Here is a 19,046-nt window from a genome sequence, read left to right on the forward strand (position 1 = left end):
GAATATCAGTGTAGTAAAAGGGATTATTTTTGTGAAATTTACGGAGTCAAAGTTACTAACATTTAAAAAATTTCAATATTTATAATAAATATTAATCGTTCAACAAAAAATATTTTTTTATAAAAATTTACTAATGTATACGTAAGTCACATAAGTAAAATTATTAAAAAAATAGAAAACAAAAATTATATTCGAATATTATTAATAAAAGTATTTAAAATAAAAGTGACTTTATATAGCTGTTAAAATATAAATACCAATTGAATAAAACGGATCTAGATTCCATTATCAATAATTATTATAAATAGTCTATCACGAGTGTGTTAAACAACGAGTAGTAAATATTAATTAGAAAAAGTATATACATAAAAAGTTCGTTTATTTGTAAGGATCATGGACTAGCCACGCACTGACAATAACAATTAATCCCTTCATTGCTCTGAGACAATGCCCATAAAGCTCGCAAATTATGATTATTACGAAGTGGAGAGATAAGAAGAGAGTGGAGGGAATATAGAGGCATTTCCCTCGTCCCAACACTAAAAGGTTTCATTTTCTCTCAAGGTTGTGTCCTCTCAGATCCTTTCTTCCCTTTTTTCCTCTTTCCGCCGTCTCACATCTTTCGTGAGCTGAATTTCGAGACCAGCGAACTTTCTTCCATCTCCAATGTAAGGAGATCCCAAGGTACGCTTTTCCGTCGACCCTTCTACTCTCTCCTTCTCTTTCAGTTACTCCCTCATTCTGACTTTCATTTTTTGTTTTATTCCTACCTTCTTCATAACCCCAAGATTATATGCATTGAATGTGTTAGTGAAGCCTCTAAAAAGACGTTTCTATATATCTTTATTATTAATTACAAGAACCTCATCCTATGAAATTGTTCGATATTTTCAATTTCTCTTTACTAAAACAAAGAAATTTTTTTAACTATATTAAATGACTATACTCAAACCAAAGCTGTATAAAAATTATAAATAAGTTATTATTAACTTTACAAAGTTTATAAAATATTGCATAAAATTAATATCATACGAAATTTTTTTTCCTTTAAAAATACATTACAATTTGATTCTATTTTTCCTTTATATTTTTTATATAAGTATTATACTAATTAAATGACTTATAGAATTAAAATTGAATTACTTATAGAATGATTCTGCAGTTTTTTTAGATTATCTTTAGACATCTTTAAGATGCATTTTCCATTAATGCGAGATTTAGAAAATAAGCTTTTTAGAAATTGGAAAAGAGCTTTACCAACAGTGCAAATTTACAAAAGTAAAGTAAAATGTCACGTGAAATTTATAGCGTAAGCAAAATGTAGTAATGTACGTATATCGAAAAAGTTATGTTTACACACGGTATCCATATTGCAACTCTGCAGTTTGTATGAATCAATACTAATTATAAAATGCAAAAAAACTCTAAATATGATTGTATTGGCTAAGTAAAACTTGTTTATATCTTACAATATCTAATTAATAATATTTGCAAGAATATCTAAATTATCATAAACATAATCAATTTTTTTAATCTTGAAACTTTTCATAAAGATTATTTTATCTAAAGACTTCATAAAATTTTCTAATCTAAACACACATACACGCATATGTGTACGCGTGTCCTTATATAGATATGGATGTACTATGAATATTTAAATATTTACTGTATTAAATCTACATTTAATTTATATTAAATTTGATATATTATACATTAATCGCATTAACTAAAAAATTGTTTTTGATTATATTTAAAAGCAAACATAATATTTATTAGAATATTTATTATTTTCATAAACAAAATATAAGAATAATTTTTTAATATTAATACTTTTAATGAGAAGAATTCGAGCATGAAAAATAGATAGTTATGTTAATTATGATATCGAGATACTCGTTAACTGTCAAGGGCCAAGATAAAATATTCATAGAAAGCGTAAGATGTTCTTTCAGATTAAATAGATAAGGAAAATTATAAAGGGGTTACGAAGATAATAGCAAATTTTTGGTCATCTCATGTCGGTCGTATAAAGTCAATTTTTTTTATTTTCATCCTGATATTATAAGATAAAAAAATATACTTAACATATTAAATTTTCACTTCTGAATTCTTAATCACATTAGGAATAACACAATTTCTACGTAAAAAATTTAATAAGGCAAGAATTGAAAAACCGTATTACATATAAAAACGTTTTTAGCATCTCTCATAGATAATAAATATTTAATTCAATATTTTAGGTTTTAAATGAGTTTCAAATTTAAATATTATATTAAGGTGGATAGAATATTAATGTACTTCGAAAACGAATTTCTTTGTTTATGAAATATTTAAAAGATTTTTGCTTTATTTTTATTCGATTATTATAAAATATACAAATAAAAAGGAAAGTACATTTATAAGTAATAGTTTGCAATTAAATAGGGATTAATTTGAATAATACTGATCGTATACCTACACTTGCAATTTGTAATTATATTTCCTTGTCTTATCTTAATCGAATAACTCAGTTAACCATCCATTGTCTTCTTGGAAAAGAAAGTATTTTATAGTTTCAAAACTGTTAATTATTGCATTTATACTGCAAAATTTAACTAAATAATCGGCAAATGTATACTATTAATAGATTTATGCATAAACTAGTTCATTTTATAAAATAGATTAACATGCTAGAAATAAAAATAGAAAATATTCTTTTAAAGCTAGAATGAATGCATGAATGACAATTATAATAAGACATAAAAAATTGAGAATATATTGGTAAAACGAATTCTTTATTAATCCGAGTGGTCGCAGCATCTACCGATACGCTGATATTTAAGTACTTCTGAGAACTGTCGTACTTCAGTGTACTCAAATTTTCAAAAATAATTGAACCCAGAAAAATTGACCTGCAGGATAGAATTACTTCGTGACGAAAATTTCACATAACATTAACCTTATCTTCTAACTATAAACTTTACTAGACCGTTGTTCGTAATGAGGTTTGCGTATATATGATAAAACGGGTCCAATTTCAAATAGCTGCCTTAGTAGCTTTTAATTTAGATTCTCATTTCTAGAACTTCAAATCGTCTCTATAATATACTGGTGGTTCAATTATTATTTATTTTAATTGCTATTAGCTATTATTAATGCTAATTGAATTGACGCAAGTTAAGGTAAAAAAATTATGCATAAATGATATTAAAGTATAACTGTATTAATATACTTGTCGTTAAATATTCCAATGAAAAAAAGATTGCCGAACAAAAGATTGCCTTGTGCACTTGGATTTTAATAATAATACGCGTCAATTAAATCAATGTCAAATAAATCTTGTATTAAATTTCAAGCAAAATTCACTTTAACTCCAGTAGTAGCGATTCAAGTGACGCCCACAGAGCAATCTATATAGAAATTAAGTATCTCGTTCCAATAAATGATGGCAAATCTGAATTCTGAGATAAAAGTTTATCATTGCCTATAAAAAGAATAACAACGTGGTATTTGTACCGTATATCGTAAATATAGATTCAAATCAATAAAAGCTTAGTGCTCGAACGACCAAAATCACCGAAGTCAGCGACGGTAATCAGCGATGGCGATAGCGTCGTTGGACAGCGCATACAGACCACAAAGATCAATCAGCACTCTAGGAGTATTCATTGGTTGTTCGCCAATGAGCCGCGTCGTCTCGGACTGTCGTTACCTAGTGGGTCGCGCTGACAATATTGACATTTGCCCGTACAAGATTATTGCCGGGGGCAGGCTGAGATGGGCAGTGAGATGAGGCACGGGAGACGCAGCGGCTTAATGTCGCGTACTATGGTCGCAATTGTCCTCGATGCATTAAGAAAATTTTATTTATCGGAAGAAAATTGAATTCCGTGACCTCAATGCTTAAAGTTGTATTTTATTCTTAGTGACAGTTATATGGTGGAAAAAAACAATGCAAATATCACCATTTTAAACTACTTTGACATCATTCTATACATTTCTTTAACAACTACAACAACTAGGATAAGAAACGTAACACGGGGAGAAAATTTATATACAAACGACTATAGATGCATGTACCAAAATTGTGTATAAATTAGTTAAAACAATTTAGATATCCATATATCGTTGGTATAGGTGAGAAACATTAGCGTACGGTAAAAATAAATGTAATTAAATACTAATAGTATCGTTGATCAGAATCCAACTTTCAATGCTCCAAATATCTTCTAAATTTATAAGTATATACATTCCTGCTAGAAGACATACTCACGGATCCCTTAATCTGAGTTCAGAATTCATTGAATGCATAAAGATATAGTAGGAAGCAACAGTTAAGATATCAAATGATTAACTGCCCTACTATAAATTGTTTCTCCAAGGCCTCGATGTTGCATTAATGCCAAAAAAGTACAGACAATATAGAGAACTATTTTCTTGTTTATAATAGTGGTAATTGATACAGATTACCGTTTAAGCTTTAAATTTATATGCGTATTTTGAAATACTTGATTTATTTGAATTACCAATAATATTTTTATTAAAAAATAATTATTCCCGAACTTTTATTATAAATCACTTTTATATATTTATCTTATTATATTGTTATGAATGGTTAGTTAAATAGTATGTTTAACAAAGTTTTTAAATAATATATTAAAAGTGAAAAACTTGCAAATACCTAAATAAAAATTATATACAGACTTTCATTCTCCTATAGTTAGTTCAAAATTATAAATCTTATATATATATGTAATATACTATCTTTTCAAACGAATAAATAAACATAAAAACAATACAATCGATAAAAAATTATTGAATTGAAAACGATGTGAAACAAAAATATGATATAAAATTATAAATTTCATAATAAACGGCATAGATATTCAAACATTATATTTCGAATTAAAATTTTATTTACCTTCTGTTAGACATTAATACTATAATTTAAATAATTTTTTATTCAACAGACAGTAATTGCATTATTAAAATACAACATATCAAACAGTATTTCGTATACTGAACTTTTGTAATATTTTACGATTACTTAAAAAACCGCAAGTCAAGCAAAATTGTATATAGAAAGAAAGTTGTTAAAATTATTAATATTAAATAATGAATTCATTCCTTTAATATAATAAAAGTATTATATCATTTTACTACAATGTAAAAATCTAGGCCTGAAATGTCTTTTTTATTCATCATATAAAATGAACTCTATTATTACGCATAAATTATATTGTATGACAGAATGTATTTTTCAAAACCCGTGTATATTTTATGATTATAAATTACAAAAACTTTACAAAAATGTGTATAAATGTAGACAAGAAATGATGTAAAAAGAAAAATAATAATAAATCCATTATATTGGATATTATATTTTCGTCATTATATGACCACCCCTTAAGCAAACTATGAAGATACTATCTTTCTCTAGACTTGCACACGAACATGAGAGAGTAGGGAAATGATGGAGAAAGAGAAAGGAAGAGAATTGATCTTCTTGTCGGACATAGCCCAATTGCAATTCCACAACCGCAGTACAAGCACCACTTTGTCCAACACCAAATTATCACAATAGCAAGTGATCTCGCCTATAATGATTCGTAGCAATGAAGTAATTGCTCTTTAATATGCAATTATTAACCTTATCGTATAGTTTTCATCTATTAGACGAAATAAAAATGTGCAACTTCAATAAGTTCCGCATTAATATCTCTTATTTTTTAACGAAGAAAACATTTCTACTATTATAAGCAAGATTACGATCACAGTTAATTAAATTTAATAAAATCATATAAATAATAATTCTCTATTAATAAGTGTGTTTGTTATTTCTTCATTACAACATGAACGAAATATATATATATCCATTATAATACATTTTTAACCCGTGAATTAGTTCATTCGGAAAAAAGAGATAAAGAGCAATTTTCATAATACAATGCTTTAGAAAACTTTCTTGATAATATTGCATTTAAGTTTATGATACTATTATATATATTAAAATAAAATTAAAAAATAAGTAATCTATTTTATAACTACAAAGTTATTTACAATTTTATAGAGCAACATTTTAAAATGTAATTACATTTTAAATCAATTCCCAATAATTAGCAATATTAAATTACAATTTAGCAATATTAAATTATAATTCATAAGTATTTCGATAATATGATAAGTTAGAATATAATTTATTGCAATTATCATATTTTGCAATAATAGTCAAATATTTGTTAATACTTCAATTATGAGTATTTAGTATTCAGTAGTGAAAAATAACTAAACTGCTTGTCATATATAATTTTTGAGGGAATGCTATTCAATATTAAAATTTATCCAAAAAAGAATTATTTACAACTAATTTATCAGAAATATTAAACAATATAGACAATTATTAAAACTAAAAATATAACAGAATCAAAATTGTAACTCTTTTACAAAATATACATATTTGTAATTATAATTTTTTGATAAATTTTATACGTATTAATAATAAATTATTTCCTTTTTCAAAAAATTATACGTATGCTAGTAGAAATATATTTATAGTAGAAAAAGTAATTTAGACTTTTATTTAAAATAATAGTTAATTAATAAGTAAATATTACAATAAATATTATATTACTGGTAAGAAGTTAAAAGCTTCATTACACATGAATAGTGTAGCTTTCGCCGTCAACCTTTGACTTACCAATTACTCTACCGAGCTTTATGATTATACAAAAACAAACATTGACTAAGTTAAGATGGAATTTTTTCAAAGTTTAAAAAAAGGTGCTGACAACAATATTCCCGTATTGTAATTACAACTTATAATTATGATTTAACACAATAATTTAATCAGTTTTATAAAAGTTGACCGATATCTTAAGTAATCTATCAAATAGCATCGTATAAATTTTCTATAAACAACTACGTGCAATATAGAATTCAAAATTGTTTAAAAAGACAATAACGTAAAGTACGCACGTAATATTTTAACGATATGCTTACAATGTATAAGTTGAATGTTTTTTAAAGCATTTTATTCTTAAGTTTATTTGAATCTTATCTCCGCGAACAAAACTTTAAGTACTAAAGAAAAAAAAATTGTAAAAAAAATTAATTTTTTTAAGTCTTCGTTTCTGTAATGCATGTGCGAAAATTTTTACGAAAAGTCTAACGATTGGTCAAACTATTTTTACCTCTGCGTATTTTAAGTTATAAAATGCTCTGATACACGCCAGAACAAATACTCGAAAACAATTTCGCTCTTTTTACACATGTCTTCCTTTTCTCCTCCACTTTCTCGAAAGACTTTGCCTCCAATGTCCTATATTTTTGCCTCTGCTGTAGCGAAAACAATTGAAATACGTATTTAATGTGAAAATATTGATTGTAAAATATTATAAGAAAAGAATGACAATAACAATTTTTCTAATATATAAAATTTATTATTGACTGTGATTTCAAAAGATAAAAGTATTGATCAGCGTACTAATATTATAGAAAAAATCAAAAACAAATGAAATTTAGAACAACAAAAAATAGTAAGCCAACTTATTTTCTTCAATAAAGAATGTTATTCTATTAAACAAAACAAACACCAATAAAAGTAAAATAGCCATTCCTTATAATATCTAAAAGGGCTACAAAATGTAAATACATCTGTAAATACATCGAAACTTTGCCCTTACGACTTAATTTAATAACTTTAATAAATTTCATAAATTAGCCTTTACATAACATGATAAATCAATATGATTTTACTTGCCCAATATTATGTACATACACACGAATATTTAATGGCAAAAATACAACAATTTACGAATTCAAGATAAGTACACATATGAACGTAGAGTTGAAGAAATAAAACTTTAAGAAGACTGAAGCTGATCGATATATGATTCGACGAATAAGGCCGTACTCGATTCACCAAAGATTTTTCGAATAACTTTCGAATTAAATAATGTTTCGAGTATATTAACAAATGCAATTATCAAAAAAGATGACAGAACGATTCATCTTTGTTATATTTGTGGATCTGTATCTACGTGAGTGATTCTGGATACTAGATATAGGGACTATTAATACACTTTGTAAGTCAATTTAAGATCATACATGCTTACCAAAGTTTACCAAAGTTCATTGTTAGTTTAGTAATTAATGTACAAAAGATAAATGTGATATTTATTTGATTAACATAACCTCAATATGTACAATATGTAAGACTGTTTAATTTCATAAAAGAGATACGAAAATCGAAAGAAAAATATAAGAGACAACGGGCAATGAGCGTATAAATAAAAAAATAAAACAGTAGTTCACTAGAAATGAGAAGGATTTTAACCCGTATAAAGGTAATTGGAGAGATAAGTACACCCAATTTAAAAAGCCTGGTTGATACTTTATGGGCTTTTCTTATTTAAAATATAAAATAAAGAGACAATTGAATTATAGGATTAAATATATTCAAATAAAATTGTTGAATTTTTTTCTCCATATTTTATAATGAATATCCATAAAATTATAAATAATGTACAGGTATTTTTATTTTCAAGCAATACTCAACGTCATTGATCATAACTGATTTTTTTTTTTTAACATAGCTGCATTCGAATTTAAATACAGTGCGTCAGTTTTAATCCGCCGTATATTCAATATATATTCAAATGATTTAAATATTTATAAATAAATTTAAATTAACATTAATTAATAAATATGCTTTTTAACGGGTAATATTTTATAATATTATTTTTAGAATAATAAATAGTTGTTTGAGATAGTGACATTTCATAATTATTATTAGTATTATACGAGTGCCATTCGGAACATTTTTCTTCAACAAATAAGATTTAATATATTTTTTCAACCTATAATTTTTAATCTTAAATCACACTACAATAATCAGACTTTTAAAATTATTATTATTACTTATTATTGTAACATTGATATTTTTCCAATATTTCTCATGATTATATTATATATATTATACATATTTACATTATAAAATTATAAAGAACTATGATATTTATTTTAACACTAAAGATATTAGAATTGCAGCGTTACCTTTTAATTATGAATCTTCACAATTTATCATTAAATTATCAAAAACTTTAATTTTAAATTTCATATTATTATGCCATAAATCTTTATTCGAAATTTAACGGTATAGACATTGCTATGTATTCATCATAAATTTACGTCATTATAAATGCATTTAGTGCAATAAGGAACTAAATTCATTAAACAAAATTCTATATTTACATTGAACAAACTAGCACTTACAGCTTTCGCAAACATCGAGCAACAAATTATTACATATTCGCGCTGCGCACGGAGAAAAACGAAGGGAAACATTTTCATAACAAGCATACTAGCTGAAGGTTGAAATAACTTTGAAGTCGATATCATAGCGTAGTTTAACATGGAAGTTTATTTAAAGCGATGAAGCGGCTCGCGCAGAATGATCTTCCCCTTCTGACACTTTGCGGCTTCCACCACTTCGAAAGTTTCACCCAAGTGCTGTTGGTCCTCATGGAGTATGTCATGTTGATACAGTACAAGTGAGCTAGCCCCACCCCCACCACACTTCGTTTTATCTTTATTTAACTAACTTTGGCTAGGAGATATACGTAGGGACCACTGGAATTTTCGTCAGAGCAACTTCCTAATATTATTTATCTGTGTGATCGAACGCAAGTACATTTTCACCTTAGCTTCCGGATAAAAACCACGTCGAAGTTCCAAGTTGTAGCCCACGCAAAGGCTCTTTTTAATACCTCGTCTTAAGAAATCTCAGCTGCTCGATGAAACACGAGTGAATTTTAACTTTTACGTTCCAAACTTATCATACCCGAGCCGATAATATTGATCATAATTTAATTAGTAGAAAAGACTTTTAGTTAACACACTGAAATCAAGCCACTAACTTTCTATAAAAAAAAAAGAAAAAAAAACTGTTGACTCCCAGTGGCAAAGATAAAAAAGCAGATCACAGATTCAATCTTAACACAATAAGACAAATTCGATCTTTACACCCCCGATGGCCAGGCGCCAAGCCTCAAACCATGTCTGCGTTTTAACGCAGACTAGTGTGAACGTGCGCTTAAAGACGCTGCTTCGTCACTCGTCAGAAATCAGAAATGAAACTCTCTCTAGAGCAGCTCTAGGGATTTATTATTGGGCATCCCCAGAAATACTTAATTCACAGAAGTGATTAATGATTGTACATCGAATGATAATCAAAGGATCAAAGCTTATTAAGTTGGCACACCACTAATATTCACATTATCATGTAAGGCTTTTGATAAAATAATTGCCTTATGAACTTCATAATATTTATATTAATTTTATTTAATTCAACTTATAAAACAGGAATTAAAAATGCTAACCGTGATGCAGACATAAATTTTCTTTTCTGACAATTTCTCTCTCTCTCTCTCTCTCTCTCTCTCTCTCTCTCTTTTCATACAAACACGTGCACAGATTTGGAAGCGTGGAGCAATAGAAGTATATATTAAAAAAATATAACATTTATAAACGACCGTGGAGAATAAAAGGCTATTGTAATAAAATAAACAAGCAAATAAATAGAGAAATAAAAATAGAAATATTTTGATTTTTAATATTTGTGAATAAATATAGAATTGAGACATTTTGTCAATAATACGATAATAAGAAATTTTATGCGTGGAAACCCGAGGGAATCATGTTTTTACATATGTAAATCAGTGTCTTATAGAAGTCTTATAGAAGATCGCTCATGAAATCCACACATTCTTTTTGCTTGTTATATATATATATATATATATATATGTGTATATATATATTTTTTTTTTTATATGAAATTTGATAATAAATAATATATATTTTTTATTATTGGTTAGTCATTTGTTCACTTACACAATTAGGGTTTTCATCGATATGATCGATACCTGGTAGCTCGGTATAATCAATTTCTTTTATGACAATCATGTATAATAGAAATGCAATTATAAAAGAAAAATTAAATAATAACCATTGAATCCTTTACAAAGCTATTGCGGCAAAAAATGCCTGTAAATATTTGAATTTTCGATAGTAATACCCAGATTTTATTACTAAAATCTTGCAACAAAATGCTCTTTGTATAGCCCCATAGTCACAGAATCTTCATTAACAATATAGATTCATCGCTTTTTTATATCAAATTTACAATCGCTTAATACGTCGCTGACTGCCACGAGGGCGCGTTACATACGATATACATTATTGGATTGCGCATGCGATTGTTTTCAATGTTGCCGACACGATGAACAAAAATCACATAGAGTTCTTTCAAGCAGTGTTTATCTTTATAAATGTTTCTCTTTCTTTTGTTGTCAGGACCTCGCATCGCGTTTTCACAGTTGGCAAGAAATTTCAACTGCTAAGACAATATAGACGTGCACGACCAAGTAATATAAGGTATTAGATCCCATTGAACTTTGTTCAAATAATAGTGTGCTTTATTAAATATTTGAGAGACAGCGTAATTTGTTACTTCGCTTGCCACTCAAATTTCAAATTTTTCTATAAAATTTCATCAATTAGTGCTCAATAGAAGAGAGTCAAATATATTATTAATCGTATAGATATATTGTTAAAGTATTGCTACAAACAAAAAAAGGAAATTATTTTAGCAATAACTAGGCCACAAGTGAGATCATTAACAAAAAGAAATAAAATATACTGAGTAAGTATAATAGTCTTAATTTCGACATTAATTTTACGTATAAAAAAATTGTCTTTAAAAGATTAGTTTTGTAGTTATTGATTTCAATCAAATCTAATGAAATAAAGTATGTATAGTTTATAAATATAGAAAAGGTAGAGAAATGTGCATTCTATTACGTATATACCTATATAAGATCGAAAACGCCATTGCACTGCTCATATTACATATATTGTGGCGGTTCGTGTTTCATCCACTGATCCCAAGAAAAAAAATTCTTCGATACCTAATACTCTGAATTTCAGTCACAAATATTTACTTCTTTCTACTGGCTTCGGTAAACACATTTAGTTTTATGTTTTCACAAATGCCTCGTATAAGATGCTTACTTTAAATAACTTTTAACGATTCGTACATGCGATATTAAATTATAAAAGTGCATGATGATATATAAAATTCAATATTCTTCATATGTTTGAAATTGACAACTTTATTTGATTATTAACAAAATTAATATGTTTTAATTTATCTAATAAATTTATGAAACAAATAAGTGATGTTTTTTAATTAAGAGAGTTTACGTATTTCAAAGCAAATTATACTTTCGAGTTTTATGCAACTTGTAAAAAATGGAATTTAATAAAAAGTTTTATTATTGTATAAAAATTAGATTGCCACGTTATTTAGTGTCAATTTTAAAATAATGCAATCGTTTATCTTATAATAAGAAATTTCTGATCTTGATAAATAGTCATTGTTAGCGTAAATTAGAGAATCAGTGTGTACGTAATATTGTACAAAAAATTTTCCATATATTTAACAAACAATCCAATTATTTAATAACATTACAATAATCATTATCTTACAACTTCAATTTTTATTGCAACCGCAATGTCATTTGAAAATTGTTCTAAATGCATTATTTTCCTAATGCACACCCTTAGTATGCCGATCTCGTCTATAGTACAATATGTTTACAATATAAGTACAATGATAATTAGAATATAACCGTAAGATTTTTTATGAATTTAACCCTGTGTTCTCAATCTCACCATTATTAATTTAATTTTTATTGATATGTTTAATAGTTAGCTAAAGGAAGTTGTTATAAATTAAATGGAACGTCAAGAAAACCAACAAAATGATAAAGGACCTTATTTTAAAACGCCTTTCAGAAATAGGTAGTTATTAAATATTAAATCCTAATTTCTCTTTTTTACAAATATTCTGAGTATTGTTTTTTTTTACGTTAAACATAAAAGTATAGAATGATCGCGATAGAAGAAACGATAGTATACGTCAATTTCACTTATACATTTCATTAAACAATAATTTATTTTTAATTCTACTCATTAAATTTCATGTTTACCATACAATAAATTTTTTTTCTCCAAAGAAAAGAACAGTACATAACGGAGTATTTAAATTGGATAACAATAACAGTAATAATAATAATAATAATAATAATAATAATAATAATAATAATAATAATTATTACCTATTTTTCATAGAACGTTACTCTAAAATTAATTAATTAAATAGATATAATTAATGATTTATTTATTTACTTAAAAGCGGCATATCATGATATATATGTATTATTTTTTATTAACATTGCTTACTATATTTATGTACTTATTATTTATAGAAACATATCTAAAGTGCTAAACCAAAACCGTCTACGTAAATGGGATCCACAAAATCTTGTTAATTTACAAATGGCTTTAGACAGTGTGTTAGATTATTTCCAAAAACATGGAGAGGACATGCCAAAGTATAACACTGAATTTTCAAACGATATTGTTTATTTTACAAATGCAGAGGACAATTTTCTTATTCGATATTTACATGATAAGAGCGCATCGCTAGATAAATTAGAAACAGAACACATATTTCGTGAAATGCTCGAAAGTTTTCCATCCAAAAGGACCGAACAAGAGCTGAAATGTAGAGCTGTTCAATTATGCCAGCATAAATATGAAATTAATCAGTGGCACGCAATCACGAATAGGTATGAAGATACTTATATTCCAGAAGATGTACCTGAATTCGCCGAATTCCAGAGAATACTGAATCGGCTGCGTTATTATATTTTACCTATTAATGATCCAAGTCATCCAGCTTCACCAACACTTACTCAATAATCACTAAAAAAAAACTACTCCTTTAATGCATTGACGTAAGAAAAAACTGATGAGAAAAAACATTTTATGGAAATGCTTTGTGTTTCGTAATTATTTAATACTGCATGTTAATAAACCGAAATGAAAGATATAAAAATATTAAATATTTATTTTATGTATTTGTTTTCTACAAAAAGTATTATTTTAATAACGCCTATAAAATTGTTTTGTTCAGAAAATAATTCAAAATATATTAATTATGAATACCTTTAATTGAATTTGCTATCAAACATTCATCAAATCGTACGATGTCATTGAAATTTATTTCATATTATATAATAAAGTAGTTGGCACTGAAGAGGAAAATTTTGAATATTGAATTTTTCAAAATTACTAAGTTGATCACGCTAATTCGTTTCAAAGTGCAAAGTGTAATTTTTATGGTTGTTTCATACTATAATGATAACTAACGATATCTGAACTGTAAATTATATTGAATATCCTGATAACAATAAAAATATTTTCAATTTAACAAGTACAGAACAAAACAAAAATCAATAAAAATACATGATCAATTATGTTTCAATTTTTATTGATTTTCTTTTACACCAACAACAATGTAATTCAATTTTAAATAAATACTTTTTACATTTGATAATTATAAATTATGCTGTTTAATGGGTCAGTAATTCCGTTATTGTGAATTATTATATATTATAAAATTATAATTATATATTTTCAGCATGTTGTTGGGTCTGTGATGGTTATATATTTTTGAAGTTCCAAGATTTTTTAAGCGACACAATACATCTTCACTTGACTAACTTCATCCATATTACTCTGATGTATTCAAACATATCATTCATATCTTTCAACAAAAAAAAAGAAAAGAAATAAAACGTACGATTTAACATAATTAAATTTTTATTTTTTTTTAATTATATCAAATTTATGAAAATAGTATTCATCTAATGCACTGTCAAGTTTGAGTAAGTTTTTTACGTCAGTAGATAAAAAAAAAAAACAAAAAAACAAAATCAAGGTCAGTGATAAATAAGAACGAGCCTATAACTCCAAGCCGATTATTTCTCATTAATTAAAAGTGCGATTACACCGAGTGTAGCAAGGCTCTACGTTCTGATGTAAAATTTGAAGGATCGTCGCAAAACCCTGTACAACCCATTCCAATTCCTAAGAGGCGTTATATGCAACCTGGACTGAAAAAGCCGCTCCCACCCTAATGAATGCTCCCAGACAGTTCGCGCATCCGGTTCTTACCCCGGGGATGAATTTACGTGGCGGCGGTCATCGCTGACCAAAAAGTAAATGGGCTGATTTATATGGGACCAGCTTATTAATGGATTTACGGAGCCAAATCCGATTTCGCGCGAGTGTTATTGCACGAAAAAGTCAACAGACAGTATTTCGTGAGGTGTGTGCAACACCTGTTGTGTGCGCCTAATGTTACATTAGATGCATTGAATTTGCAATAAATACGCTCAAACGCATGCTCTACTAAATATGAACGAGTTATAAATTTTAAAAAATAATTATTCCTAGCATTCTACATCTTCCGAGTACGTGCACGGGTATGAATTTAAATAGGCAAATATTCTTCCATTCACCTAGGGTCATTTCAATTCTCAAATAAACTAATTGTGTCAATTTAATTCAAATTAGTCAAGTGCATCGTTGAATTTTATAAATTTGACTCCTGCATTTTTTATACAAGATTATGCTTTAAGTTGAAAATTCAATGGTGCAATGTAATATCAATATTTACACTATATTATTTTATTTATTTACCACTACTGTAAAGTAGCTTTAATTCCTCGATTTCGCGAGAGAGTTGAAAAATTAAAAATTTATCCAGCTTGAGGGAGAATGTTAAATCAGCAGTTTCACAAAAGTTTTCTTGTAGACACTTCATTGAACAATACAAGAACGTTTCCTTACATAAAAAATCGCACACAACATATAGTCGCTTGTCACGATAACCAAGCCCGCCAAAGCCGAAAAATTTTGCCTAAATATTATTTGCTCTTCGCGAGTGTGCTAATTAAGGCTGCCACATCTACAAACTCGGTATGTCTGTTACGACCCAAGCCTCTTAACAATCTTATCGGAACAATTTCATCAACACAAAGGCGTCACGAGGAAATTGGTCGTTAGTAGGTTGCAGGAAATAATTAGACTCGTGGCGCGTCAATTTCGATTTCGCGTGTGATACTCAACACTACTTTATAATTAATAGATTATTTTAAAATCTTGCTTTACATCCTATCGAGCGTCGTATTCACTTACCCCCACACTTTTTTATTATAGTTCTTTCATTCCAGTTATGAATGTACGCGTGAGTACGTGCATCTTTAATAGTGTCATACATGTCGAGAAAATGTGCTTTGCAAGTAATTATGTGAATTAGAATGTTATTTTATTTGAAATTATTATACGTGCATGGTATTTAATTTTATCAATATCAATATTGTAATTGCCTAACTCCATAAATTGTTTATTTAAATCACATTGATGCATTGATATTAAATAGGAAAAAGTTTCATACTTTTTATGATGATATGATAGTTGTTTCGTATAAATAGTTAGATCTTACATACAAAGCTTTTTTCTTTTAATCCTATGATAAATTCGTAGCTAAACAAATCGCTGGCTTGATACATTGATTAAAACTATAAACTTTTCCACGTTCGAAGGATAAATAAGCTGAAGTATTAAAATAACGGCCAATTAAAAATGCCCTCTCACATTAAAACATATATAATAATATATCAACGTAATTATGAGTCATAACAACCTACACATGCTCATATTTACATGAAGATATGAGTGGAATAAAAAAATGTTACAAAAACTATTTATCATAAGTTGAAACAACAATATTCCTAATAGAAGTTCGGAATCCGTAAGTAAGAGGAATGAAAATCTAAATTTCAATGCAAAGCACATAAATATCGAGCCCTCAGTTGATTTATACATCGACGAATCAGCTTCTTTGAAAGGTACTCCAGCCTACGATTACCAAGCATTCTGGTACTCGGAGCTTTCATTTGTTTTGTTGTCGCGATCGCATAGTCGCGCTCCGTTTGTTGCGTGCAGCCGATCAAGCATCCCTGACACTCTCCGGTGTGCGCAGCCGCCGGAACCCAGGAAACGCCGAGGGTCGTCCGTCCAGGGTAAACAAGAAAGTTGGCACGGGAAATCGAGTTATAAGCGCTGAGACTCCCATCACGCGTAAATCAAATGCCAATAAATAGACGCGCCCGGGCGAGCATCGCTTACGTGCGGAAGCCATAAGTTTTTTACGTACAATCGCCCCGACTACTTTTCTGGCAGCGATCGCGCTTTTTCACCCATTCCCCATCATTCTTATATGTAGGGATAAATACGTAAGTAGCCGGGCGAAAAATGCCGATGGCATTAATGAAAAACGAGCTACGGCGGAAAAACTTGTTTCCACAAAGGATTTATACGCTTATTTTATTCCATATCAAGTATTGGAAAGCATTTAATTTTTTCAATTTATAAGTAATAATAATGGCTTGCAATGGACACCATACCTCAATGAAATTCAGATGATCAATGTTTTTTTTTACTTATTAACAACAACAAGAACAACATAAAATTGAATAAGTATAGAATAAGAAGCTTGAATTGAGAAATAGTGAGTTCATGAATAAAAATGATAATATGTACAATTGTTAATTCGATCGTTTCAGTTTCAGATAATGTCAGCAGATATATTAAATACTGGCGTAGAATTAAGCATTAAATAATAAAACTATAATAATACGATACAGGTAATACTACACAACGTTGTAATAATATTAAGACATTAATCGATAATACAAATCTGCATGCACACCATTTTTCAATAATATCTAACATAATCCATAACAAAGTGCAAGTTACAGTCACATTAACGATGAAAGGATGAAAATTATTTTTCCTTACATACCTGACAAAATACCTGCTAATATATTGATATAGTATTATATAATATTCTTCTGATAACAACTACTCGATTAGAATAGCTTAAAAATATTTCAACTAACAATAGTTGAATATGAAAATTCATGAATATTGCAAACACATCCGGAGCAAATGTGATATATTTCCTTAAAAACCAAAATAATTGAAAGCACACAAAATAATATATCCGTGAGCAATTCTGAATAATATGAATCGAACTGAGAGTGAATTGAACGCGATCCAAAGGCGCTTATGCACAATTAAACTTTATTTCCAGCGGCAACCCACGACCACAGGAATACGTAAGGGAGTACGTGCGTATATCGCTGAATTATCCGCTTCACCTTATCAATTCCCCTTCCTCTCTGTCACTGTGTCACATACCGGCGTGTATGTGCGCGAATGTGTAAAAAGCCAAAGAGTATTTTGCAAGCGACTTCGTATGTACACTTTTGGTCAGCAGTTATATAAATCGTAAAAATAAAGGAAAATATTCTTAGGGCAGAGTGCCAATCAATTGGCCTCTAAGTATTTTTTTAAACCCCTGTTGTTATCCATTTTTATAGACTCCGGTGTATACTCGAACCGGAGACAGTGCTGACTCTTATTATACGAATTATATAAAAGTCCATAATCTTCATGAATTTTTATAATATATAAGCTCTTTTTAATTTTCATCATTCACCGTGTATTTCAACTAAAAGTAGAGTTGTATTGGTTGGTCATTTCGAAATAGTTCGAAAGGCATTTCGAAATCGTACTTTTTTATATAATCGCTGACTTCGAATCATAATAATATGACTCAAAAATCTTTATATTTATGCATATATTCGTAATAAATATTGCTAGAATAATGAAAACTCTCGATCAGTTTAAATTTAAAATTTCAATATTTCATTATAAATTTATGCCTACATGTAATAAAATCAACTAATAATTTAACTATTATTTGGTAAATGCGGAAATAATGATGGAATGTACACTTCATTGGTTTGCATGATAATAGATCGTTTATAAAACATCATAAAAAATTGATTAATTTTTTGATTAAACGAAAGCATGGAGATATATTAAAAAATTTTACATCTAATTTATTACGATCATCAATATAAATACATGAATTAAAAATGGTCGTTTCCGAAAATTATTTTTGACCTCTACATAATCATTTATATTATTTAGTGCCACATTGTTACTCAACACTGAAATATAATTTAAAAAAAAACAGTGCAAAATTATTACCGAGAAAATTTCAAGGCATGAATTTGTTAATATTA

General features: G+C 28.0%; 1 protein-coding gene across 1 annotated transcript; it reads left to right on the forward strand.

Moving 5' to 3' along the window:
• Window positions 1-12,753: 12,753 nt before the first annotated feature.
• LOC105361891 (uncharacterized) lies at window positions 12,754-13,915 on the forward strand. The gene is made up of 2 exons (XM_011499187.1): window positions 12,754-12,840; window positions 13,308-13,915. The coding sequence occupies exons 1-2, from the start codon at window positions 12,776-12,778 to the stop codon at window positions 13,801-13,803; spliced, it is 561 nt and encodes a 186-aa protein (XP_011497489.1). The 5' UTR covers window positions 12,754-12,775; the 3' UTR covers window positions 13,804-13,915.
• The last annotated feature ends 5,131 nt before the right edge of the window (window positions 13,916-19,046 follow it).

Source organism: Ceratosolen solmsi, unplaced genomic scaffold (genome assembly GCF_000503995.2).
Source record: "Ceratosolen solmsi marchali unplaced genomic scaffold, CerSol_1.0 scaffold10, whole genome shotgun sequence".
Classification (NCBI taxonomy): domain Eukaryota; kingdom Metazoa; phylum Arthropoda; class Insecta; order Hymenoptera; family Agaonidae; genus Ceratosolen; species Ceratosolen solmsi.

Coding starts and splice junctions, on each gene's coding strand:
- LOC105361891 (XM_011499187.1), top strand. CDS start 12,776: ATGGAACGTCAAGAAAACCAACAAAATGATAAAGGACCTTATTTTAAA. Junction 12,841..13,307: donor AAAACGCCTTTCAGAAATAG/GTAGTTATTAAA, acceptor TATTATTTATAG/AAACATATCTAAAGTGCTAA.